The 25,907-nt window shown below is 33.9% G+C and overlaps 1 protein-coding gene across 3 annotated transcripts; it reads right to left on the bottom strand.

Moving 5' to 3' along the window:
- Positions 1–24,674, bottom strand: LOC106670109 (probable cation-transporting ATPase 13A3). Of its 3 annotated transcripts, XM_014400155.2 has the most exons (22): positions 24,517–24,674; positions 17,586–18,357; positions 16,546–16,625; positions 16,308–16,475; positions 16,175–16,245; positions 15,965–16,071; positions 15,723–15,879; positions 14,414–14,618; positions 12,886–13,090; positions 12,523–12,827; positions 12,257–12,457; positions 11,991–12,176; positions 11,802–11,927; positions 7,768–7,921; positions 7,450–7,695; positions 5,933–6,084; positions 5,727–5,866; positions 5,478–5,662; positions 4,951–5,416; positions 4,461–4,889; positions 4,212–4,396; positions 1–1,670 (listed from the first exon to the last, which is right to left on the bottom strand). In XM_014400155.2, the coding sequence occupies exons 2-22, from the start codon at positions 17,698–17,700 to the stop codon at positions 1,495–1,497; spliced, it is 4,059 nt and encodes a 1,352-aa protein (XP_014255641.1). In that variant the 5' UTR covers positions 17,701–18,357; positions 24,517–24,674; the 3' UTR covers positions 1–1,494. The 3 variants fall into 3 exon arrangements, with proteins under 3 accessions (XP_014255641.1, XP_014255644.1, XP_014255645.1); XM_014400158.2 differs by lacking the exons at positions 15,723–15,879; positions 15,965–16,071; positions 16,175–16,245; ... (2 more) ...; positions 17,586–18,357; positions 24,517–24,674 and adding an exon at positions 14,716–14,842; XM_014400159.2 differs by lacking the exons at positions 15,723–15,879; positions 15,965–16,071; positions 16,175–16,245; ... (2 more) ...; positions 17,586–18,357; positions 24,517–24,674 and adding an exon at positions 14,720–14,838.
- Between the last annotated feature and the right edge of the window lie 1,233 nt (positions 24,675–25,907).

The raw sequence follows: 25,907 nt of genomic DNA, 5'->3' as shown, positions 1-25,907 counted from the left end.
TTTTAGGAACTCTTGAAAAAGAGATTAAAATCATAAGAAAAGAATACAATAGCATTATCATCTTATAAAATACATAATCTTCAACAGAAACTAGTTTACCCTTGCAAATCTTTACATTAAAATGATAAATTCTGAATTATAAAAAATTATAAAATACAGCCTGGGAATAATTCATGCTTAAATATGATGTTTTAAAAAAAATTAACCAACCAATATATTCGGAATGCTAACTACTGAAATGTCAAAAGATGGAATGTATAACATTTTCCATTCCTTTCTTGTTATTTAGTCAAAATGTCAAATGATAACAGTAGTGACCAAATTAATTATGTGTTAAGAAATACTGGCCTAATAGGAAATTAGTAAATTCTAAATAAATAAATAATTCATGATTAAAAAAAATAAGTCTTATAATACTGTTTTTTCTTCTTCAGTTGGTGATCAGTGCTGATTAAAAATACTACAAATAAAAGCATTGAAAATGCTTGTATTTTTAAGTAATCCAGCCAGTTGGATGTGTTAACTTAAAATAGTTGACTGAAAATTCTTAATAAATGTATAAGTTTCTTTAGTTTATTAGCTTATTATAAACAATTAAAATCTTAAAAATAAAGGAAGGTTTAATATAATTTTTTTAGTAAGTTGTGTGATCACAATACAACATTCTTAAAATATAATAACTATCACCTACAGAAAGTAAAATTAAAAGTGCAAGAAGCTAATAAAATAGAATATTCTTGTCACCCTCATAATTGCTCCAAATTTGGGTGTCACAATGGACGCTCGGTGGGGGAGAAGGGAGAGGGATGGACACATCGACAGGTGTGTTTCAAGCCTTGCTCTAAACAGACCTGCCTTGTGGTTCTTGTTAAAAAAATCGGTTTTTTTATCTTGGTGAGCTTCAACCAAATTTGGCTTATTTAATTTTCTTTAAAGATTTGGTTTTGGGGTTTTTAATACAGATTTCATTTGATAACAATTCAAAGTGGTTTTCTTTACTTTGATTTTGTTTGTGTTGTATAATTTAGTTTCCTTTAATATTATTGTGAATTTTGGATTTTATTATTTTAACAATTGTTTTCCATTCTCTATTAGGTGCCCATCGCATACTTAAATATCAATAATCTGAATATTGTTTTTCTAAAATAATGATTGACTTTTATGGATAAATTCTGACTAAACACCCCACCCTGACTAAATTATGTGCACAATTTCCTAATAAAGTATTAAAATTGAATTGCAGTACAAAAGTTTAAAGTAAATTTGACGGAAGACCCACATTAATAAATATGTATAAGTCTAATGGAATGGATATGAAGTTACATTTTATTATTAAAACGACATTACCTAAATTCCTATAAATCAAGTTACACTGCAGAAATTCACTCCCATATGCGACTTAAATCTAAAATAAAATGCATTGTATGCTGTTCCAAAAACCCAAAGCGGTTCGAACAGCTGGAATCCACTTCAATTAAGTCTTATTAGAAAGATTTACAATACATGAGACTTTGCTGTCATCTGAGGAGAGCCGAGACTAGTTGGGGGTGTTTGGTAACCCGATAGGCTGTCCTCCGACTGCCCGACATTTTTGTTGTTCATCAGACTCACGACGCTTCTCATCGGAGTCGAAAATTTCTCTAGTTGCAAATCACTCACACTATTTGGACCTGAAAAGATTAGCACATATGTCACACCAATTTATTTAGTAGTCAACTTAGTGATTTGTACATCATGATTAGTCCTACAGTGCTTAAAAAAAAATATTCATACATTTAGGGTAGAGGCCAGGGATCCAGCCTATTCTTGCATGAGAGACTAAAGTGTTAGATCCTAAAAAATAGTTCTCAAGAAATCATGGTTCACAGCGGATTAATCATAATCAAATAGTGAGTACCACCCTTTTTTCCTTGTGGTCTGGCAAAGAGTTTGTAAGTGATAAAATTCTTGTTTGGTGAAATTAAAAAAAATTCTGATTGTTTATAGAAAAGGAGAAATAAATCTAATTTATGTTAATTATCATTATTTTACTGTTTAATTAATAAATTTGTTTCAAAAACATTTTAATTATCTTGTATTATAAAAGGCACCTCACAAGTTTGCTCGATTTTTAAATTTTGACTTTCACCCTTACAAAGGCCTTTATTAACGCTAGCCTTGTTAACTCTAGGATGGAAAAAGCCCTAATGAAAGTAACTGTTAAGAAAGGGGTAGTTAATCCCAAAAGTCAATCTGGAATAAATTACAACAGGATGATATGGATGATGCAGCAGAGAAAATTCGTGGGATAATATTTTGGTCATAGAGTGGCAGATGGCTGTCTGAATTTATGGTGATAACACAATTGAACATAGTTTTGATGTTTTTGTAATGGAGAGAAACAAATCAAAGACCAGCCTCGTTGAATAAGGAATAACGAGCTTAAAAGCGACAATTTATTAATGGTATTGGATAATTAACTGTACCAGAGATATCAGACATATTTCAAGTACATCGCAAAACAATAGAACTCCGGGTTACATTGTGAAACTCGTTTCATGGGTTCCCCATGAACAAGTGCAATCAAAACTGCATGGCATGTTATGTTATCATGCCTGAATAGGAATAATCGGAAAGATTTCCTACATGATCACTGGGGATGAGAAGTGGGTCATTTACAAAAATGTTAAATGCAGACAAATCGTTTGCCAAGAAAAAATGAGCTTAAAAAAAAAAAAAAAATGAGGGTTGCACCCTCGTAAGATCCTTTTGTCAGTTTGGTAAGATATTTGAGGAATAATTTATTGGGAACTTGAAGTTTTTCGGAGGATCTACAGAAAAGGTCAACACAGAGAAAAAAAAACTTCCTTTCAGTTTTCGCCGAGCTTTTGACAGTTTTTATACTGTCAACTGTCGAAAGCTCGGCGAAAACTGAAAGGAAGTTTTTTTCTCTGTGTTGACCTCTTCTGTAGATCCTCCGAAAAACTTCATGTTTCCAGCAGGTCGATAACCCAGCTCATCGTTATTGGGAACTGTTACCATACAAATCAAAAGCTTACAGCAGAGGTATACTGTGCCCAGCTGCTAGAGCATCTTGAGACAGCATTCAAGGAAAAATAGTCCAGCCCTGATGAATAAGACATAATGTCGTGTTTCACTGACATTGTCAAACCTCACACAGCCTCCGATTTTTACTTGTTCTGCTCCCTACACAACCACTTGAAAGGTAAGAAAAATTTACCAAAACGCTCTGAAAATTTAACTCAAAGGTTTCTTATTCATCTACGTTATCAGACTTTTACAAATAAGGATATTTCTGCTACCAGAATGTTGGCATTATGTTATAGAAAATGGGGAAAAAATTGTTTTGCATTAAAATAAAATTAATTTATATTTTGAGTTTTTTCTTAAAACCAAACAAACTTACTCAAGTACCCACAAATGGAAAATGCAGTCTCTAAAAAAAAATTGGGTATGCTCAAGTTTAATAAACTGTTAAAACTGTTTATGGGATGAATCCCTCTTCTCTCAACAAAATGGAAGTTAAGCTCTGGGTGGAAAAAGAAGACCCCGTGGTCCATTTTTGACTGACTTCATCAGACGTACTGACCTGGGGATAAATTTATCCCACACAGAAGTCGTACAACTCCTCTACCTCTACCCCATATTACATTTTGATTTGTAAATTTTCCAATTACAATCACATTATTATAATTACAATTTTAATTATTTTGATTAAAAAACCCAGCATCACTTGCTTTTTTCTTCTTCTTACAATAGACATATATTATTTGTATTTTGATCTTTGCTGATCATCTTGGTCTGTCAGACGTGTTCCGGTATTTTGCTGTTTTTTGTGTCTGTGCCTGTTATTTGTTGGTGTCTTTGGTGGATTTAAACAATCTATGTGAACTGTAGTTAATGTGTGTATGCTTATGAGTTTTATAGTGTTTAATGTGTTGTGCTATTTCCCAGTTTTCAAAGATGTTTCTTTTTTGTATGCCGTGTAGTAGTTTCATGCTTTTTTTTGTTTTTTATGTCTAGTTTTTCTATGTCTCATTTTTTGTCTTGTCTGCTTGATATGTATTTGTTTTCTAATTTATAATTGCAGTTGGGAACCCTGGCTCCTCATTAATACATGTGATGTTAATGAAACAATCAATAATAAATAAAAATCGATTGTTAATCAAAGTAAGAAGATACTTTAAAATGTCAAGCAATAAATATCTTACCAATACTGTTTAATCGTTTTTTTCCCGGTGGTGTGTTTACAACTGTGATGGTGGCTGGTGGACCAGGCAAAGTGGGTGAAGTTTCATTGAATCTGGGAGGCTCATTGCTGATTGGAGGCCACAAATAATCTTCTTTTAAACTTTGATTTATTAATTCATACGGCATAAACCTTTTCTTTTCAATCCTTAAAACCCAAAAGATTATAATTTAAAACGGCACTATTTACAATACGTCACTAGCTAACTCACTTGTTCCTTAAAAGGTCGCTTATTCTTTCAAAAACAAACGCCAGAACGAGATTAACGAAGGCGAGCAGTAGCATCATTAGTTTGAAATTGTCAGAAGGAGGAAGTACGAGCTCGAATAATTCTTTAAGCCAATCGAAAGGATTGGTGACAAGATATATTGAGAATGCTGTAATTATTATTGTAGCTCCCATGAGGACTGGAGACAAGAATAACGATTTACGATACGGTGCACCCTTGCTGAACACAAGTGCCAATATAATGTATTGGAAGCTCGATACAGTAAAGAGTGAATAATTAGCATATCCTGCACTAAGACCAGTAGGCTCCAGAGGTTCAACTGTTACTTCCAGAAATGATTCATCAGTCGTGTTAAAATCTTGCCCACTGCTGTTATTAAATAGATTGTTATGGTTGATCGGAGGGTTGTACCTAAAACAAATAAAATTGATTAACAATGTTTATATTTATAATATATATCAAACACACTTACCAGTCCATACTAGTTGTCCAGAAAAAGCTAATGAACTGAATACTAATCGCAATTATCATCTGCCCGAGTAATGAGAATATTGGAGATATAGAAATAAGTGAAGACTGAGGCGGTGTTGGATAAAGTGGACCCTGATACGCTTTGACTTTTCCAAGAACAAATGCAAAAGTTGTAATCACAAATAGATCAATGTACAAATATTCCACATCGGTCAAGTTAGAATCGATCGAGTATAGGATAATCACTGAGCCGAATTGCATCAAACTGTATGCAGCCATGTATTTAAAAATTGCAAACGAAGTAACGAGAGCAGCTCTTCCTTCCTTAATGACTTCAACAATACAACTGATATTCGGTGTTTTCGATGTGAATGGAGAAGCAACGGACGATTCGGCTTCTGACAGTGATATGCCAGCATGAGCAGCTTTGAGTGCTCCACAATCGTTTGCTCCATCACCGACCATTGCTGTTTAAAAAAAAGGAAAATTTAAATCTAAAGCAAAATGCAAGTTGAAAATAAAACTTACCGACAAAATATTCAAGCTGTTGAAGTTCTTGGACAAGAAGTTGTTTTTGATCTGGTGACATTCTTGCAAACACAGATCCCCTTGTAATAATTTTACCAACAAGTTCTGGATAATGAGACCTTATAATACTCCATGTAGTGCCAGTGAGGGCAAAAGAGTAGTCTGTACCCATCTGATCTTCAATGCTGATAATATAAACCATTAGTGTAAAATAAAAATTACAAATAAACTGAGAAAATAAAACTTTACTTGATATCGAAAGGTAATTCAGTGACTACGCTGTTTCTTGCTGTACCGTTTGGAATATGGTTGAAATTATTGGAGCCAATGGTCTGCAAACTTGTCAGGCTTTCTGTTGCTGTCATTTGACTCATTTCACTTAATACATGCTACAAATTAAATTAAATTAGCAAAACAACAGGGTTTATTTTTACTACATTTATAAAATTACTAACTGTTGTATCAGGTGTTGTAGCACCAGTCGATTGAGTAAAGTACAAAATAGGCTTGTGATTATGATGGGTTGTGTGGATCATAATAACCGTCTGACCTGGGGGTACCATTTCACAGTCTCTAGCGACACTTAGCGCTGTCAGCATATTATCTCCTAAAAAAATTCAATATGAATGTAAAATATTGTATTATGAATGAAGTCTAGGAATCATTTTGAAACTTCTCACGAAGAGTGATAAGGGAACCAATTTGTAGCATAATAAATTTGAATGTCACAGTGACCAAAAATAAATAAATAAGTAAAAACACAAAAAATCTGTGGTATGAGGGTAAACTGCATCCACAAACATAACACATACACTGACACTCATTGTACACACCTAGGGTTATCACCACTAGGATAACTTTTCCCGTGGCATGCATGGGGGGGGTGGTGGACTCGGACCAGAGCGCTGGTGGTCTGCCAGGCGGGGAGACCTTTATATGCTGTTTCATGGCTGTGGGGGGAAGTCTGAGGGGTGTGGTTGGCAGCGCACACAAGCACATCCCTCTAAAAAACCCCTGGTATGTAGAGGATATCAACTGTCCACTTAGAGGGGAGGCCTGGCGAAGGATCAGGGCTCTCTCTGACCCAAAGAGAATTCCGTTGATGTAGTACGGAATGTGGGAACATGATCAAGGCATTGGATGTCACTGGGGAATTGGCACGGCACTTTGCAGCTGTGCCAAGTTCTGCGGCCTTCTATGATAGCTTCCGTAGAAGGAAAACCGAGACAGACTCCAGATTGACTTCGACGGCTGTATTGAGGCCTGCTCGGAATTCAACTGGAGGCACTAGTCATTCCTGCTCTTAAGTTGGGCAGGGACTCGAATCTGGCCACGAGTTACAGGCCAATCTCCCGGACAACCTGAGTAAACACCTGGAGTCCATGACATATGGTCATTTGACCTGGTGTCTTGAGACAAAGGGGTTTTTACAGCCAGTATCAGGTGAGATTCTACAGGCATTGTTCTGCAGTTGATCATCACTGCCTTCCCGAGAGTGATATTCAGAATACATTTCTAAATAAAGAGTTCTGGCTGTGTTCTTTGACCTCGAGAAAGCATTTGATATGTCGGATTTAGAGGCAAATTACCACAGTGTTCCCTCCCCCCTGGAGAATGGGATCCATACTCTGCAGGGACTTTGCTCAAGAGAATGGAGACCCTCAAGGTTCAGCGATAAGCATTACACTTTTCTTAATTACACGACAATTACTGTACGTCGACAACCATTGCTTTTTCCACGCAATATTGCTTAAGTTTTTCCATACAATTTTGTATAACCTTGGTGAGTCCATGTCTGTTACTGGGAGTATCCACTTCATGGAAGATTTTAATGTGATGAACTATTGAGAAGAGCTGGGAACCAGAATTTGTCCTCTCAGGGGAGAATTTTGTTAAGGAAAGTTAAACTGTATATATTTATGACTACAAATATTTCAATATGCATAATTATAAAAACACTCTTGGCCCTTACCTGTGACCATAATTGTTCGCACTTGGGCATCTCTGAGCATGTGCAACACTGGAGAAGTTTGGGGTTTTAGTCTGTTTTCCATGACTACCAAACCAAGCAATATCAGGTTGCTTTCAGCTTCTTCTCTTGACAATCGTTGCATTTTTGCATAGCTGAGCCTAGGCGGCAAATCTTTGTATGCTAAAGCCAGCACTCGGTAGCCTTCCTTAGTGTACATTTCAAGCTGTCTTTGGAAATCTGATGGCACTGGTACCAAATCAATAAATAACATTTCAAATAAATGATATATCATTGTTATGTAAATGAAGAAGAATTTACCTGAGCTCTGATCACAAAGCGATAAAATCATTTCTGGTGAGCCTTTACAATAAAGGGTGAAAGTATTAGCACCGAGTGTCCTAGTAATAACACTCATTCTTTGAAGGCTCGAAGAGAAAGTGAATTGTCTCACAATACCAATTTCAAAGTCGATCTGAAAATCATTAATAAAATGATAAATACTTTGTAATCTTAGCGTATGAGGATTATAGGTCCTCTTATGTATCATATTAACTCAAATGACATTACAGACCACTTATTAAGTGAAACAGCTAATCCAAATTAGGACCGATTGGGATTATATTGACAATTTTTCTGAAATGGTCTAATGTGAAGTATAGCCTTACTGATTATTTGGAGATCGTGAGATGCGGTCTGGTGTGACGAGGGTTTAGAAAAACATTTTCTTTATCGTGCAAACGTTTCAATCTTTATTGAGATCATCTTCAGGGCTCAAAGCGTTTGTTTTCTGTGACTTCACGATCTCCAAGTAATAATTAAGTATGTCACTAAATACCACATATAGTCTTACTCTAAAACTTCTAAGATGTTCCGAAGGGGGTAGACCCCACAAGTCATGGATTTGATTTCCACCCCTACCCCAAAAATTTGATAACTTTTGGAGTAAACTTTGTCGGGGTCATCCACTTTAATGAAACTTTTGTTAGTACTTGATTATTTAGAGATCGTCAAATGCAATCTGGTGGGACGTAGGTTTAGAAAAAAACATTTTCTTTATCGTGCCAATGTTTCAATCTTTATTGAGATCATCTTCAGGGCTCCCTCCAAGTGTTTATTTTCTGTGTACATGTGTCATTATTGTGTGTTGTGTTGAGAGTGTTAAGGGCCACGACACTTGATCCCCTTGTTTAAGATTGAAATGTTATCACGATAAAAAAAATGTTTTTCTAAACCTATGTCACACCAGACTGCATTTCACGATCTCCAAATAATCATTAACTAACAGTCACTAAACACCACACTTTTTTTAGTACATAATACTAGAATGAAAATATTTTTAAAAAAATAGAGTTTATTTCCCAGACATAAGGCAATGCTTTATGGTGTCAGGATTGTTAAAGTAGATCACATACCATTTCAATGATTCATTTGATGATAAAATAGTGAATAAAGCTTTCCAGACGGGTTTTACACACTTAAGGTGGCCATTCACGATCGCTCCAAATGGAACCGCGCCAAGCCGTACAGCTCCATTTGAAATGCCTGAAATTTGAGGGGGCATTCACGACCGCTCCACAGCCAGTCGCTCCGAACGTCATCTAGTGAATTACCTTCTCAAAATGGATGACAATCTATTGTGCTACGCTGCTGTTTGTTTATATAGCAAAGCAAAAAGCCGAAGAGGAAATGGTGTAAGAAGTGGCTCCTGAACAGAAGCCGTAATACCCACATCAATTTGATGAAAGATCTTTCCCTTGAATCCGCTGATTGGAGGAACTATTTAAGAATGGATGTAATGTCTTATTTATTCATTACATTTAGTGTAATATTGACCAAATTACTTCTTTCAATGAATTAATCTTTTTTATAAGGTTTTGGTTGAAATGAAGAAGCTAGTGCCACGAGCGGGACTTGGAACCTGACACCAAAAAATGCAAAAAGGGAGAAAATTCGAAAGGTTGTAGGTTGAGAAGGGGAGTTGGTGTCTGAGTGGATTGAACTATCGAAGCCACGATAGCTCAAGTGGTTAGAGCAGTGGCGTATTTAGCCGAATGTCGTGGATTAAAAAAAAAAAAATTTAACGTCTTATTTATTTACTCCAGCTTGTTACCCCTTGATTAGAAAACAAAAGACAGTCAAGAGAGAAATCATCACTACATGAAAGGTAGGCAACCACATTACAATTTCTCGCTACAGGGATGAACTACAAAGAACTTAAGTTCTCTACTACGATTTCTGATCATTGTTAAGGGTTATCAATATCACATCTCTCGTTGCATTTGTATCCTTTTTTTGAAAATGTCGACCAACTGGTTGAGGATCGAATTTCTTTTATTTCTATCGTGGTAATCATTGTCCACCACTTTCCATAAACATGATAAATTTTCATACAATTCAATCACCTCAACAATAAAATCTCGATTGGGTGTCATTGCCAATAAAGAATAAACGTTTTTGACTTTTTGAGAATGTAGGACGGAGATGTTTGCTCTGTGTCAGAAAGACGGGGACTGCGCCAAAAAAAGGCGGGTTTTCCCATTCACGACCAAGCCAGCGCTCCAATATTCCACCTGTTCACACCAGGTTTTCCCATTCACGAACGCGATATTTGGAGTGGCACGATGAAGTTTGGACCAGTCGAATATGGCACAGCCAGGCATGCCAGTTCAGTTTTGCCATTGACGTGGTTTTTGGAATGGCGTCACTCCGTTTGGACTACTAGGAGCATTCGTGAATGGCCACCTTTAAACTTGCTGTTATTTATTAACTTGCTATGTTATTTCTTAAGGCAGGTTTGGGGGGGGGGCGCGGTAGCCGAGTGGTTAAGGCGTCAGACTCTCGGCTAGTAGATCTGTAGAGGTTCGATCCCCACTGTCGCCTCTGGACTTTTTCTGACGCCTAAGGTGGCCGCAATTGAAAGAAATTGACACAGCACTCATCAATAGAAGGGGCGGGATCGGATCTCAGCGACCCTGAATTTGGTCCCAACCCCCTCCAAAAATGAGTTTCTTCGATGGAAGAACACCAGTACAACGGGGGCTCAAGTTCACATTTGTGTTGTGAGCCCTACCCCAAAATATGGAGCCAGGGATAAAGTACAATAAGCTGTACAGCTGCAGTGCTCAGGAGGGAACTCCTCCAGTCCCTGGTATCAAAAAAAAGAAGAAAAAATTGTCATTTGTTTATTGTTTGTTAGTGTTCACATAAGATAGGCCAAAAAAAAAACATTCATTTCATCAGCCATTTACATGTTAGCACTTTCCCTTCCTTCTTCACATCAGGTTTTATTAACCTAAACTTAGGGGATCTTTACTGCAAAGCCTATATTTATTTGTTTCTTTATGATTTATTATTTGTTTGAATGTATATACTCAAACATGGAGGGAGCCCTTTTTTTGTCAACTGTAATTGCAATTACAGAATCCCAGAGGAAAAGAATCATCGACATCTCCACAGCCAAATCAAGATTATAGAATAGCTATTAAAAAGAGGACAATTCTCATATCAGAATAATTTGTGAGATTTGTCATGAACCTCATGCCCATAGGATTCCTTCTAAAAATAAAACAAAAGATGACTTGTAATTATGATTTTATTACACTATACAAATAAAAAAAGCTTGAAAAATGTATCAATGAACCTATAAAAGCATATGAGACCATTTTTCAGAAATTGTACCCCCTCGATTCAAACTTTCGATCCAATTATGGATTTCATTCCAATTTGATAAAACCTACAATTTCATTTGTCAGTTTCAGACGATGAGACTCATGTAAACTGGGCTTCAAGCTTTTTAAAACCATTTCAATGCAACCTAATTGTAAGAACCTTCAAATCACATTCAAGTTTCAGTTCAAGTTGATCAGTCGCTCTTAAAACATTACCAAGAGATCTTATTTGGCTTTTAAGGGTTGCCTTTGTTCTGGGTTTTGGAGCACTAGGCAGGGTAGAACATCCCATTCACACGACTTATGTGATACATCAGTGGTTTTAATAATTTGTTTTAAAATGTAAGGCCTTAATTTCCTAACGACTAATTTTTTAACTCCTTGTATCGACACTAAACTTCTATCAATACTTAAATCTATATATATATAAAAGTGTATGTTCGTATGTGTGATAATCATAAAAACGAACTAACTCAAACTACTGAACCGATTTTGATGAAACTTTCACACTTTGTTTTTATTAGTGTCGGGCAGGTTTAGAGACTATAAAATGGGCATATAACAAATAAAGTGTGTCGGGATTTATAAAAAAAGAGAAATAAGATGTTTTATTATCTTCTTGGGCAATGCTGGGTTATAAAGCTAGTGTTAAACAAAATAATAAAACATGTCTTAAAATCTGACCTCATCTGGGGATTCCGGCACCACATTTTCAGGGCCTGGTTTTACCACAGTTGGAGATATAAGATCAAATTTAGCAGCATCGTTAATTTCTGGTTCTTCTAATGTCCAACCAGTACTTTCAAATACCTAAAATATTGAAAGGAATTATTTAATCAAATCTTAAAATCCTAACTCTAAAGAAAAATCTACCTTAATATCTAATGGATCTCCAGCTAGATTGCCTTCGATAATTGTTATGGAATGGCATGTCACCATTGACCTCAACAAATGATCTGGCGGGAGGCTTTTGATATTTTTAACAGGAAGGTGAAACTTTGAGTTGTGCACTGGTGCTACACACCACATGTCCAACCCATCCTCGGTCAAAGTTCCTGTCTGTAAAATAGCAAACCATTTAATCAGATTACTAAAAAAAAAAAAAAAGATTAATAATAATTGTTATAAATTTTTCCTACCTTGTCAAAACAGACACAATTTATTGAACCAGCAACATTTATTGTTCTAGGACTAATACAAAAAATATTCGCTTTTTCCAACCTTGCTTGGGCATACATCCTTCCGACAGTCATAGCAGCTGGTAAAGCTGGAGGAACAACGATCGTTATCAAATCTAGTGCTTTCAGTATTATTTCACTCCAAGGATTTCGACGAATGGCCTGCAAGAGAAAAAAAATACCAATAATTAATTTTGAACTAACTCAAGTTTATATGTAATTATTACCATTGTGACAACTGTATATAAAACACCGATAGCTGCAACGCAAGCCAAAAGTTGAACAAACTTGTATGAATCTCTCTCAAACTTAAAATCGACTGGCGGAGGGTGCAAAATGGATCTGACTAATTTCCCCTTCGCTGTTGAAAATCCCGTTCTAACTACTACTGCCAAAACCTTTTCATTGCCGTAATATCTTGTCTGAATCACTTGTGTTCCACAGAACAGAGTGTGACGTGCATGCTCTTTCTCATCATATTCCGTGTTCGAGTTGTTCGGCAGTGGAGTTTTTGTAACAGGTACACTTTCCCCTGTTAAAATAAAAATGTTTAAGTAAGGTTTAAGTTGAACACAAATTATATGCCTGACCTGTCAGCATGCTTTCATTTACGATGCAGTTTCCAGTGAGGAGAACCGCATCGCAATGCATGATGCAGCCGTGAGGTGGGAGTACTATGACATCCCCTGGCACAAGCTGCTCTGTAGATATGACGACTGACTCGGTTTCCATCCCTTCACGTAAAACATTAACGACATCCCTTGAATGGACCCTGCTAGAGAGGTTCTTTTGGTTCTGAAAAACAGTTAATGTACATTAGAGGAAAGTCTAAAAATTTATTAAATTGGATTACTGTTACCTCGTAAATCCAAGATAATCGAGGCTAGATGTTGTGCCTTTATTTGAAATTTCCTAATATTTCTATAAAACGTAACATAACCTCCCTCCCTTGGATTGGACTATCATTACATAAATTGTACGATTGAAAAAAATTAACTTAAAAACCTTTTTCACTTTTTACATATTTACTTTATTTTTGAAAAAAAAAAAATTAACTGATTCTCAAAACAAAAACAATTATTCTTTAGTTTGTCAGCTTTGAAATTTGAACAAAATGGTAAAATTGTCTGGTCATAAGGGAAGTCTTATTATTTGACATGTCCATTGGGGAGTTTGGTTAAGCAATGCCAAAAGAATATTGGTTATATACTTTTTTATCAAAAAAATTCTATTAATCTACTGTTAATTTTTTGAATTTACAGTGGATTTTTTCCAAATTCATTAATGAAATTATTGTTATTAGTAAAGAAAATATTTGTTTATGTGTAAAATTCGTTTCCAATATATTTGTTAACAATAAACCTTCAGAAATATAAATAATTGGAAAAAAATTTACTTGGGTAACTTTGGATCCTGTGCTACCTCTCAAAGGTTCAATTGGAACTTTTTGAAATAAAATCATTCAATTTGGAATATGTACAAAAGACTATTTTTAATCCACTTATCCTTCTATTAAATCGCTAAATATTTCCCAGAAAATTTAATCAACATTACAATAGGTTAAATTTAGAAGTTTTTTTTTATTACTACTACTTACTACTTACATGATATAAAGTATGATATGTACTATTATTTTAAATGATTTATTTTATGTTGGGTTTGAGTTTTGTTATCACGATTTACATCATGCAAGATGGTAAGTTTTTTTTAAAGGTGATGATCGCATTTGTTGACTCATCAAGTTATTATCAGTCCTCTATGTAGACAGCTACCGGGATTCGACATTAGTCACCAATGAAAATATAAATGATGTACAGATCAAAATCTAACCGTTCTAAGTTTTTTTTTATTTTTTCTCTCAAAGAAACTGAAATGTTTTGTCATACGAAATGAAATAATTAATTAAAGACCTAAGTATTTTCGTTGTTATTAGTAAACCAAATGTGTTCTAAGAAGACATATGTACATATGTATAAATTCAAAAATTAATTGTCTGTAAGCTTGTAAAATATTTTATGATTTTCTTTTCCACAAATTGATTTAATTTATAAAGGTTTATTTGATTAATTTTATATTATTATTAGGTAGAGATTGAAAATAAATTTTAATTATATTTACCTTTCGTGTTTGCTTAACAGCGAATCCCACACTTATGCATGACAATATGAAAATTGCAGATGCATAAAAGATGTAGTCATCAACAGCCCAAAGCGTGAAGGAAAATAATTGAAAAATGTAGAACGGGTTTAGTACTTCCAGGAAGAACAAGTTAGTGACACTTGTCATTGGCACAATAATTTCATTGGCTCCAAAAACAACCCTCCTGAAACAGGACGATGAAGGAAAAATTAGATTGTTTTAATTTCAAGTTCTTAGCATAGGTACTGATATGAAAACTGATCGTATGATCATATGCCTGCCTGCCTGCATGAACTGTCATATCTGAGTTGAAGAATAAGATTACGATTCCATTTTATAAGCCATTTTGACTTTCATTTTAATTTTTGAACCAAAGCTCCTGGCTGATATATTTTTAATGCACGTCAAGTGTTCACTAGCACGCAAGAGAAGACCACAGGTCCTTCAGGTAACCTCACTGGGAGATTTGGGGTATTGGGCAGAAAGGCTTGAGAGCTGAAATTATTAAAAATCTAACCGAATGTTACATAACATGACCAAAACCATTTCTCCTCTCCAGTTTGATTTGTTGGAAAAGAAAAAAAATTTTAGCAACTTACTGTACAAAAACTGAAACATTGTCCATGCAATCAATCCCAGGCAGATTTTTCTTTGTATGCCTCAAACGCACAAAAGTCTGTTTACTCAGAACTCACCTTTTTACTACGATAAAAATGTATCAGTTTATCAGGTTTTACAGTACTAGTTTGAATTGGCTCATCTGCCCCGAGCAAACAACTTTGATGCACTGTACATTGAAATGATCTGCTTGGGACGTATTTATCAAATTTGCAGGGATGAAAGTGAAAAATTAATTAACTTATGCTATGTAAATAGAACAATAAATCACTTTTTAACTTTTAATTTTATAAAATTAGGTAAACTTCCAATTATCCACTTTGCACACCTTCAAATTTATTTTTGCTTTCATAGAGACATTTCCTTAATTTGAGAAGTGTAATTGAAATTTAAAATAATCATTTAATAAATAGGTCATGAAATGTGTTAAGTCTAAAACCTAGTGTAGAGGATTTTAAATTTACTCTTTTAAAATTGTACTAAAAAAATATGATAACTTAAATAATATATTTTAAACAACAACATTAGTAAATTAAGGTTAATTGTGTCAGTTTAGCTTACATAAAAAAGAATATTGATCAAATGCAAGGCTTGAAAAAATTTGACAGTTATTGTTCATAATCACATCCTTTTTTCAAGAGAAAAAAAAAAATTAAAAAAACCATCATACCGAATGTACTGTTCAGTGGCGGACAGTCCTTTTTGCTGGTGTAGAACCGATAAACTGACATCCCAATCTAATCCTCGGACTTGGTAAAAAATGCCATCATCAGGGTCCCAAAAATATATCATTTTCTTACACGTGAAAAGTTTCAAGGTATCAATTTCTGAAAAATTGAATTTATAGGGTTTTTAGCCATGAATTGAATGTTCCTTTTCTAAATATTCAACAGACTAGTGAAAAAAGCTTACCTTTAAACCTCCCTCTTGAAATATGTACTGTTAACTTATCAAATTTGTCTATCTCTGTTAAAAGATTGTGGTCCCAAATATTGTTGTCATCTTGGTTGATCTCATTTCTAAAAAAAATATATATATATAAATAAAGAAAGAAAATAAAATATATAGAAAAAATAATGTTAATAAATTTGATACTGGAATAATTTTTTCATGCGTAATTACCTCACAGATTCCAAATTTATTGATGCAACGTCCTCCACATAATAACATTTATGCTGATCTTGGTAGCGTTCCTAAAATGGTAGAACCATAAGTAAATAAAAAACAAAACAAATTTGTTTCCTTTTTAACTCACAATGACTAGAACTTTTTCAGCTTTGTCCAATGAGCATGGTCTATGGGTGGCGTAAAGCATCCACTGAGGCCACCAGTGAAAAACAAGCCTTAGCAAACCGAGAGTTAAAAATATAAATACCCAGATCAAAACTGTCCTTGCTTTATCTTTCACGAAACCTTGGATTTCCTGGAAATAAATATATAATACATTTTTGTATACTGACTAGAATAATATACATATGTAATAAAATGCAAACCATCTTATCTTCCGTTCCATAATTGATATAATCAGTGCACACATCTTGTCGAATATTGCCATTTTGTTGAGATTTTCCATCTGTCAATTACAAAAAATAAAAAATAAATTTACATTTACTTAACCAAACTAGATCGAACAAAGTATAAAATTTATTTAAGTAGTTTTTCTATTGAGCATGCTATAAATAAAAGTTTACCTACTGCCATTCTTCATGAAATATTAATGGTTATCATTGCTTTAAAATGTGAAAAGCATCTAGAAGTGAGGGGGGTTCTTAGATTACTGGGGAGGAGAAATTACATCATTTTTCTTCTTGAAATCGCATAAACAAATTTAAACAGGAATTTATCTAATATAAATGATCTATGATCCAAGTATACTTGTCTAGAAGAGATCAATTCAAAAATAACCATTGACTCCTAGGCTAAAGCAAAATTTTACCCTAGGGGAGAGGGTATCATTAATATCGTCCTTCATACTGATTATTACTAAAGTAAAAGTGCTGCAAACAAGGAAGGGCTCTATTATCTGTAAATAGTCTCACTTGAAATTAAGGCTGATTGAAGTTATATATTTATTTATAAGCGGAAAAAAGGTGAATAGCTTTATCAATATTCAAAATTTTTTAGCAAATGAGAAAACAAATCTAATTAATTTTTTATTAATTACATTTCTTTAAAATGTTTACAATCTTAAATACACACACAATTTATATTTTTTCACCTTTCTTTCATTGAAGAAGGGGCTGTTTAATTGCAAGGCAAAAGTGCTGGATAATCGAATATATGCATTGTTAGCAAGATGCAGATATGCGCACAGAGTAAAAATTTTATGCAGTCATCAAAAAACAATATGGTTTAGCTAGTACAAAAATCACTTTAAATAAATAAGCAGAAAAAAATTGCTTTCATATATTTTGAGTTTACCTACATTCTCCAATGTGCACAACACTTCATACATTCTTAAAGTTATCTAAAATCTCATTATTAAGCGAAATAGAAAAATAAGTAATACTAAGTGTTTTTTTTTTTTTTTTACCTCGTAGTGGCTCCCTGTCAGCATTGGCATTCTGATCGTGAATGCTGTCAAAAAATGATTTTTCACGAGAGCTTGTTTGAATTGTAAATTTCTTAACACTAGGAGAAGCAATCATCTTCAAATAGTCTCTTATACACTTGCAAAGAACTTTTACCAAGGAAACTATAGCCTGCCACAAGAACACCAGTCACAGTGCGTCACCGGGAAAAAAAAAATTAAAATTCCGGGAAATATCTTTCCTGGCCCATTATTTTATAAAAGAACTAAAACGATATAAGTGCATAACAGTCTTTGTCCTTGTGCAGATGTACTTTTGCTAAAAACGCTCTCATCTATCCGGCTTGGCTGGTATAAGCATTTGTCAGTCCCCAGGATCAGGTTTTTTCCACCCTACTTTAGGTCTTTTCAGGTCGTCTTCACTTCTTAAAAATTGTCTGGGATTGTTATATGGTGACGCAAATGAATACATATTTGGCGACAGGTTTATAACAACTCAACCTCAAAAATTTTAGTTACTTTCAGTCCACAGGTTCATAAAAATCACCTTATTGCCGATTGTCTTAAATATTTCTTGATGTAACCACAATAACTTAAAACACAAAAATTATAAACTAAAAATAAAACACTTTTTTTTATCACTGATTCTAATTAGAGTTTTATCATAAGTTTATTGCACAAAGAATGTCTCTCACTAAATAAACAATAAACTGCAGTACAAATTATTGGTAACTTCATACTCTTGCGGTCCCAGGTGACTCTTGAATTGTAAACGCTAGAAAGAAGGAAAGCACAATCAGGAAAATAATTAGGTTTTGCTTACAGCACGTGTACATCGCTCTGCTTTGGTCTACACATTTAAAATTTTAAATAACTCAACAATTACTAGTAATTAGAAAAAACTAATTGTACCAAATTTTAGTTTAACAAGGTAATTAAGATGTCATTAAAATCAATTGATTATGTAAAATTGCATAAACAAATTAAAAATAATTATTATAATTGGCCAAATAAAGAGTGTGATAATCGAGAAGAAAATTAATGTCGTCTATCTGAATTTAGTGTACAATTTTTCACTGAAGCATCGATACTGACACAACAAAATGTCAGTTTATTTTGTTTACAAACATAAGAGATGTTCACATTTTACAAAAATCAAAGGTAAAATAATGCAAGGGCACAACACTCAACTATCCGTTGGTAGCAACGGAATCCAGAACCACTGATGTAACAAATATGAATTGAATACCCCAACTACTCAGCTACTAAGCTCCCCAAATAATTAAGATATCTTTAACATTTTAATTTATTAAGGATTCTTTTTAAAAAGTCAATGTTTTATATTTTAGTATATAAATACCTATGGTAACCTATACTATGGTAAGCATAGTTACCATCTATGACCCACTTATACTAGTTGGTTTCAAAAGGTCATTTAAAAGAGGGTTAAATAGGAATTGTCCCGAGAAAAACGTAATACATTGAAAATCCTTAACTAAGCCCCGGAACAAGTTAGGTCTTACCATGCTTCTATTCCATATGCCCAGAGGGTCTTTCCTAGGTCATACTTTTTGGTAAGGTCTAAGAAGGTGCGTCCCTAAGGAGTTTTGATTTTATTTATTCTGACTTTCTATACAATTTTGGCTAAACTACATAAAATATGTAAGGCATTTTCTTCCCTTCTCTACAGGGTCTGATGATAGGCTTTCATGTAGGTCTTAGAGCAATTGCTTAGTTGCTCTACATTTAATTTTTTGAAGAGAACTCACTAATGAACTCATAAACTCGACCACAAAAGAGGATAAAATGAAAGAAAAACAAGAATGAACAATAGAAAAATTTAGAGGAATTTTTCGATTAGCTCAAAAGTTGTAAGATTAAATTGTAGAATATTATTCAATTATGGAAAGAAGCATCAACAGCATTGCTAGTTAACTCAACCAATCGGCCTTCTTCAACAAAATTTTCAGCAGTGGAAAAACCAGTCAAAGTAGCTTCCTATAACGAAGTTCTTTGAGAAAGCATCGCTGATTCTTCACCATCTACTTCTAACTGTGGAATTTAATTTCTTTTTTTATAAATTTTTATTTTAGGCCCTAATAAGTTGTTCTTGTTTGCTTTGATGTGCATAGATTGATGTATGCATGTACATATTGTTTTCAGTAAGCTTCAAAACCTGAATTAGTTTTATGGGTATTGTAATATATGACAGAATCTATTAAATTATTTTTCTGTAGAATAATACAGGCATTCCCTGCTAACCCTATTTTGAGAAACAAATTGTGACAATTTTCACCACCTTGCTTTAAGTTGTTATGGATCGACTCTTAGACTCAAATCTAAATCGTAAAGTTGGTCATCATAATGAACTTATCATGAAAGATTCGTCCAAGAGTTGTTATATCAATAACTATGACAAACAATACCTGGTTTATTTTTGTTAATTATAAATTATTTTACTGTATTTTTTAGTCAGTATTTACTATTTTTCTTATGTAGAAAAACAATACTAATCATAATATTATCTTGTTTTGTTCTATTCTGGCAAAATTAATTATTAATTAAAAGTTAATTGGGCAAAAGATGTTTTCTATCTAAACTGAAAGTTATTGGGGCATAATATTTTACAAATTTTAATATTTTTAAATAATATGCAATGTTCAACGCATATTTGCAGCTAAATGTTGCTCAAAATTAAAACCAATTTCAGAAAGGCCACTTTCATTTTAAACTCAAGGTTAAAAGCTTATCTACTTTCTTTGAAATAATCTAACCAAGGAGTAAGATTATTTTTCTTTCAAACCCTTAAAAGCTTGATTAATTTATGAAATGTTTTCTCTCTCTCTCTCTCTCTCTCTCTCTCTCTCTCTCTCTCTCTCTCTCTCTCTCTCTCTCTCTTTCTCCAGATAATTGTAAAGGTAATCCATTGAATTTGGAATGTTTTGATTATTTAACAATTCAAAACATCAACAATACACGGGCAAAAAGAGAATTCCAGCTGGCAGATAGGCACATTATTGAATCTTATGGTTGAAACAATGGATTTTCAAGGGAAATTGGGCTTATGCCTGATTTTTAATATAGAATTGTATAGAGCACTTAAACCATGTAGCTCAACTGTAAGGATGATTGTAAAGTTTACCTTTTAAAATTTATTTTGTCCCCCTTTTTCAGGAGCACAGATTGCTCAATTGAATAAAATAATAATGAATAATTATAAAAGTTTAAACGAATAAATCCCAATTTTATTAAACGAATATTACTAACAACCATCCATGCATATAGTTTGCCTTTGACAAATGAAAATTCAAAGAATTGGAACTAGGCTGTGACTTAAACTACTTGCAGGCCAATTTGACTTCGGTCTTTTCCTATAAATCCAGTATTGGCCTAGTTTCTATTTTATGGCACTGAACATTTAAAGATTGACAAAATGTAATTCTGAAATATTGCCATTGATATTAGAATGCTACCATTTATTTAATCTGTAAGTTAACTAAGCAGTGATACTATTTTGATTTTTATTATTCAAGAGACGACTTAGTATCAAACAACCAGTTCAATTTTGTACTATTGAAACAATGTCCATTGTGTGCTTCCGAATGCTGAAATGTTACAAACCAATGTTGCAACACTACTTTCTTTGAAACATATAATGTAATGTGCTGACCTACTAAAATCAAATGGGCTCAATATTGTATTATTCAGAATAAAACAAAGTCATTTATTGGTTTGAAATGTTGAAATCAATGTTACAACATATTTTGTCCAAATTAACATTATATAGTTCTATTATTTACTAGAGATACTACTAGATTTTTATTGTTTTTAATGTGGTGAATGTGAAAATTTGTGTCTCCCAAATGCAGAAATATTGAAGCCAGGGCTAAAAACATTATTTTCTTTCAATGTTTTATAGCTGCACTATTTATTTTTGTTAGATACAGTCAGTGATGACACATTAATTGGCCTAATTTGATAGTATAGGTTGGAACATTGTTCTTTGTTTAGTTGTCCTTCAAACATTTATATCAAGAGATTTTTAATGGATCTGTTGGGTAATGAAACTGCAATTTAGTTGTCTTTACTTTGGTACGCCTATCTTCGCTGCTTTGGTCATTCAGACACATTTTGGCATGTCAACACCAATTGTGTAAAATGCCATACATCCAAAATCCTTATAAAGTCGTGTAACATGATAAATAAATGGGCAAAAAAAAGGAGAATCTGGCTAAATCGGTATAAATCTGTAAATATAAATTTTATATACAAAACATTGTAAACTGCTCACTATTGATGGAGCTATTTATTATACCACACAGCGAAGCTAAACATGTGTGCATAACCTTAGTTTCCAAGCTGAGACGTTAAGAAAACGGGGGTGGGGGAAAGGCAGAAATATGTTGAAGGTATAAACTACTGGTTCATAGGATGCGGCTCCAACCTTATTGTAAAAATAAAAATGTTATACAAACAAGTTCTAAACCCTATGAGGGCATGGTATCTACCTTGGCCTATCTTCGCTGAATTTGTCTGACAGATGCATTTCAGCATTTCACAACCTTCTGTTGAATTTAAGTGAAGTCGTGTCAATTTTATAACGTCTGACAAATGAGGGGAGTATGTTGACAATATATTTTTCAGCACCTTTGGTGGTGGTTGATTTAGTCTGAACCCACTGAAGATGGTGAAATGCCGAAGTGTCTGATTGGAGGGCAGACGAAGATAATCAGAAATAACCAAACTATAGCCTCATCATCCCACAGACTCCAGGAAATCTTATAATAAAACGAGGTAAGTTAAATTTATAATGTACTGATTGCATGGATTTTTTTTTCTTCAGAGATAAAAAAGTACTGACCTAGTGTGGAATACACAATCGCCACATTTTCAATCTGAAGGTTGAATGACTGTCCTAAGTTTGCTTCTAAATGCTTGATTTTTATTATATACAATTTAAATTGATTTATAATTTATATGTAAATTGTGGTTGAGATGAAAAATTATTGTCATGAGTGGCAGTCGAACCCACGACCTCCGCTCTATACCCAGTGCTATAACCACTTGATCTTGAGCTATCGTGACTTCTCCCCCCCCCCCCAGGACACCAACTCTCAACCTACAATATTTTCCCTCTTTTTGCCATTTTTCAAATGTCGTGTAATCAGGATTCGAGTCACAGTAACTTATGAAGTGGACACGGGGAGCTGTTAGTGAAACGATTAGTTCTTTAATTATAATATTAATCCATATATGTTTAGCGGTCATAATTGACCATATTAATAATTTTAATTAGTTATTCTTTATGATATAGCTGAAGGTCATGCGTTCGTATCTCGCTCGTGACATTAACTTTTTCATCTTAACGAAGACCTTAGATAAAAAGAATAATTAATCAATAATAATTAATATGGTCAATTATGACTGCTAAAGATATGAATTAGGGATAAACTTTAATAAGTTCTAGGTTGTGATGAGGTCTTGGTGTCCTTAGGGACTGAACTTACAAGACCTCAAGTGGTTGAATCACCAGGGTTAGAGCCAGCCAGAGGTTGTGGGTTCCAGTCCCGCTCGTGACATTAATTTTTCATCTCATCCATGATTTACAAACAAATCAATTTAAAGCACTGCTCCTGCCCTCGGGCTGAGTCAATACTGCCCTGATTTCTTCCTGGCCATCCCTCAGGCATTTGATAGGGTATGGCACCCAGGGCTTCTGTGGAAGCTCAAGGGCATCCTACCATCTACTCTACTCCCGATACTAAAATCATAACTTACAGACTGTCCATACTTCTCAAAACACTTGTGTATATGCGAACAACCTTGTGTGCATATTCATACAATATAATAACATTTTCAATAGTTTTGTTTGTTGTACATTTGAAGTACAGTTGAAAATAAAGAAATAAATTTTAAAAAAATTAAATCATTACTTTGGTTAAATAAGACCTAATAAAAAATCATGGATTAGTATTGTACATAATCACAAAGATTGACTTAGTGCGGAATAGAAAACTGCAACAATTTAGAACCTCTAGGTTGAAACAATGTTCTTTATTTGCTTGCAAATTTTTAAAAAACTGAAACAATGTTACAACACTTTCTTTTTAAATTCAAGTTGTATACCATTTGCTTCATTTTTTATTATATGTATTACACGTAATCAAGTGTTGACTAAGCGTAGATCAACTGGCATATCAAACCTTAAACTTGAAACAATGAATTTTTTTTTAACAAAAAAGTTTTATCATTCCAGATGACAGTTGAACAATAGAGTTCAGGCTTTTTTTATGAAATGTAATCATGATAAAAATAATCAACGTGCTGGATTGCACAAGAAATTTTTACATTTGTTCATTTTAGGCAAAGCGTGTCAGACCAATGCTTAAAGCAATGTACACATGTAAATTCAAAAAATATGTTTATGGTTTTTTTACGGGATACGAATCAGAATAGAGAGAAATGTGATAGATTTTTTTAGCGTAAAACATATCCCCTGTCTTTAATATTTAAAAATATGCTACGATTAAATTTTACTAGATTAATATTTAGTGGGGTCAAAATTAAAAAAAAGCTTAAGAAATTGTTGAAAATATTTAGCCCACTCAGTTGAATATTAATTAAATCAAATTAATTATGAAAGGTGTTATGATTTTAAAGAATACATGAGGTTTTGCAATGTTGTGCTGATGGGGAATGCAACTTATGAAATTAGAAAACCCCACTTATTGTACAAAGAATTGTATCCTTAACCGATTTTTTTTATGCCCATTATATTTTTAAACGACCCCAAAAGTTAAAAATAAAGGAATGGGCGTAAACGGGGGCTAAAATACGTTGTAAGGGACGGCCTTGCGTCGTTTCGGCCCTTCCGGGTCCCGAAAGGACCTCACCACGATGTGTAAGGGCCGGTGTTATCATAGGATCGGCCTACCTGATTCCTTTTAGGAGGAGGCTTTCGGAGAACCTGCCTTGTCTGACGGACGAAGTAACCTAAAACGGGGGCGAGAACGTGTTACGAGAATGAACGAACTTCAGGTTCGCAGAACGTCGGATCATTCACTGGCTCTCTGTCTCTAGGGCACGGATCGTAGGTGGGACTCGGCAGGCTGGCCAACACGTACAAAAGTTCATTTCCCTTTCCTCTAATCGGTTTAGATAAAATTTAAGCATAATCGACAATTATTAAAAAATAATAATAAACGCACTAATTAAAATAATATATGCTCGCTATTTTATCAATATAATCCATCATCGATTCTGTCGGAGGGGCCATCGCAAAAATTGAGTTCATCGGCATCAATAAAATTTATTTCCTTTTGCGCAAAATATTTTTATTTAAAAAAATTCAGGAACAACTACTCAAGGGAAACGAAGTATGTGAAATTAACTAATTAAACTAATGGACCAAAGCTTATCGAAAACAACCCAAAAATTCTGTGCATGAAATTAACTAATTAAATTAATGGACCAAAGCTTATCGAAAACAACCCAAAAATTCTGTGCATGAAAAGAACAGTGAAAACAACCCAAACTCATTCTGACTCCAAAAATAATCGAATTGGATGGGTAAACATTTCGGGCATTTAGCAATAATAAATAAAATCAGACACCACTTTGTAACATCCTATAAAATCTCAACAGACTAAAAAGGGGAAGAAGAAATCAGGAGACGATCAAATACAATATGTAATATAGTGCGAGCCCAAATTTTGAGCCGTACTTGGGAAGACATCTCAGTCTATCAAGTTGAAATATTGTGGCTTGTGCCATAGAAAATCTTAAAAAAGTGGTTAGGAAAAAATATCCTCATAAGATCAGACAGTTAAGCAGCCATAAAAACACTAGTACGTAACCAGGTCACATCTAAAAAGTCAGTGAATGCTTCTAATATAGCTAATAAATGGGAAAACACAACCTGACAATATTTCGGATTGCCAGGACACAAAGGAGTTTCGCTAATGATAAAGTATACAAATTAGACAAATAAGGATCTGTAAGACTTGTAGGCATACCACCTATACTTGAGATTACGAGAATAAATACTTAATTGTAAGAATTGTAGCAATGACAGTCAATGACTTTTTACTTCTTAAGAGGAGTCAATTGAAATGAACAAAGGAACTAGGAAAAGTACAATAGTGCTATGGGGATACAGAACCCCGTTTTCTAGTATTCCCTTACCTCGTTATCATCTTTAGCTCAAAAAATGCTTCTCTCTCTCACTCTCTCACTCTCTCTCTCTCTCTCTCTCTCTCTCTTTCTTTTTCTCTCATTATTTCATTCATCCAGTTTTTCTCCGAGGGTGCAGAATTCTTTAAACAA

The sequence above is a fragment of the Cimex lectularius genome, unplaced genomic scaffold (assembly GCF_000648675.2).
Source record: "Cimex lectularius strain Harlan isolate CLEC.00 unplaced genomic scaffold, Clec_2.1 scaffold40, whole genome shotgun sequence".
NCBI lineage: Eukaryota > Metazoa > Arthropoda > Insecta > Hemiptera > Cimicidae > Cimex > Cimex lectularius.
The sequence above is the reverse complement of the archived record's forward strand: the minus strand, read 5'-3'. Positions and strand labels throughout refer to the sequence as shown.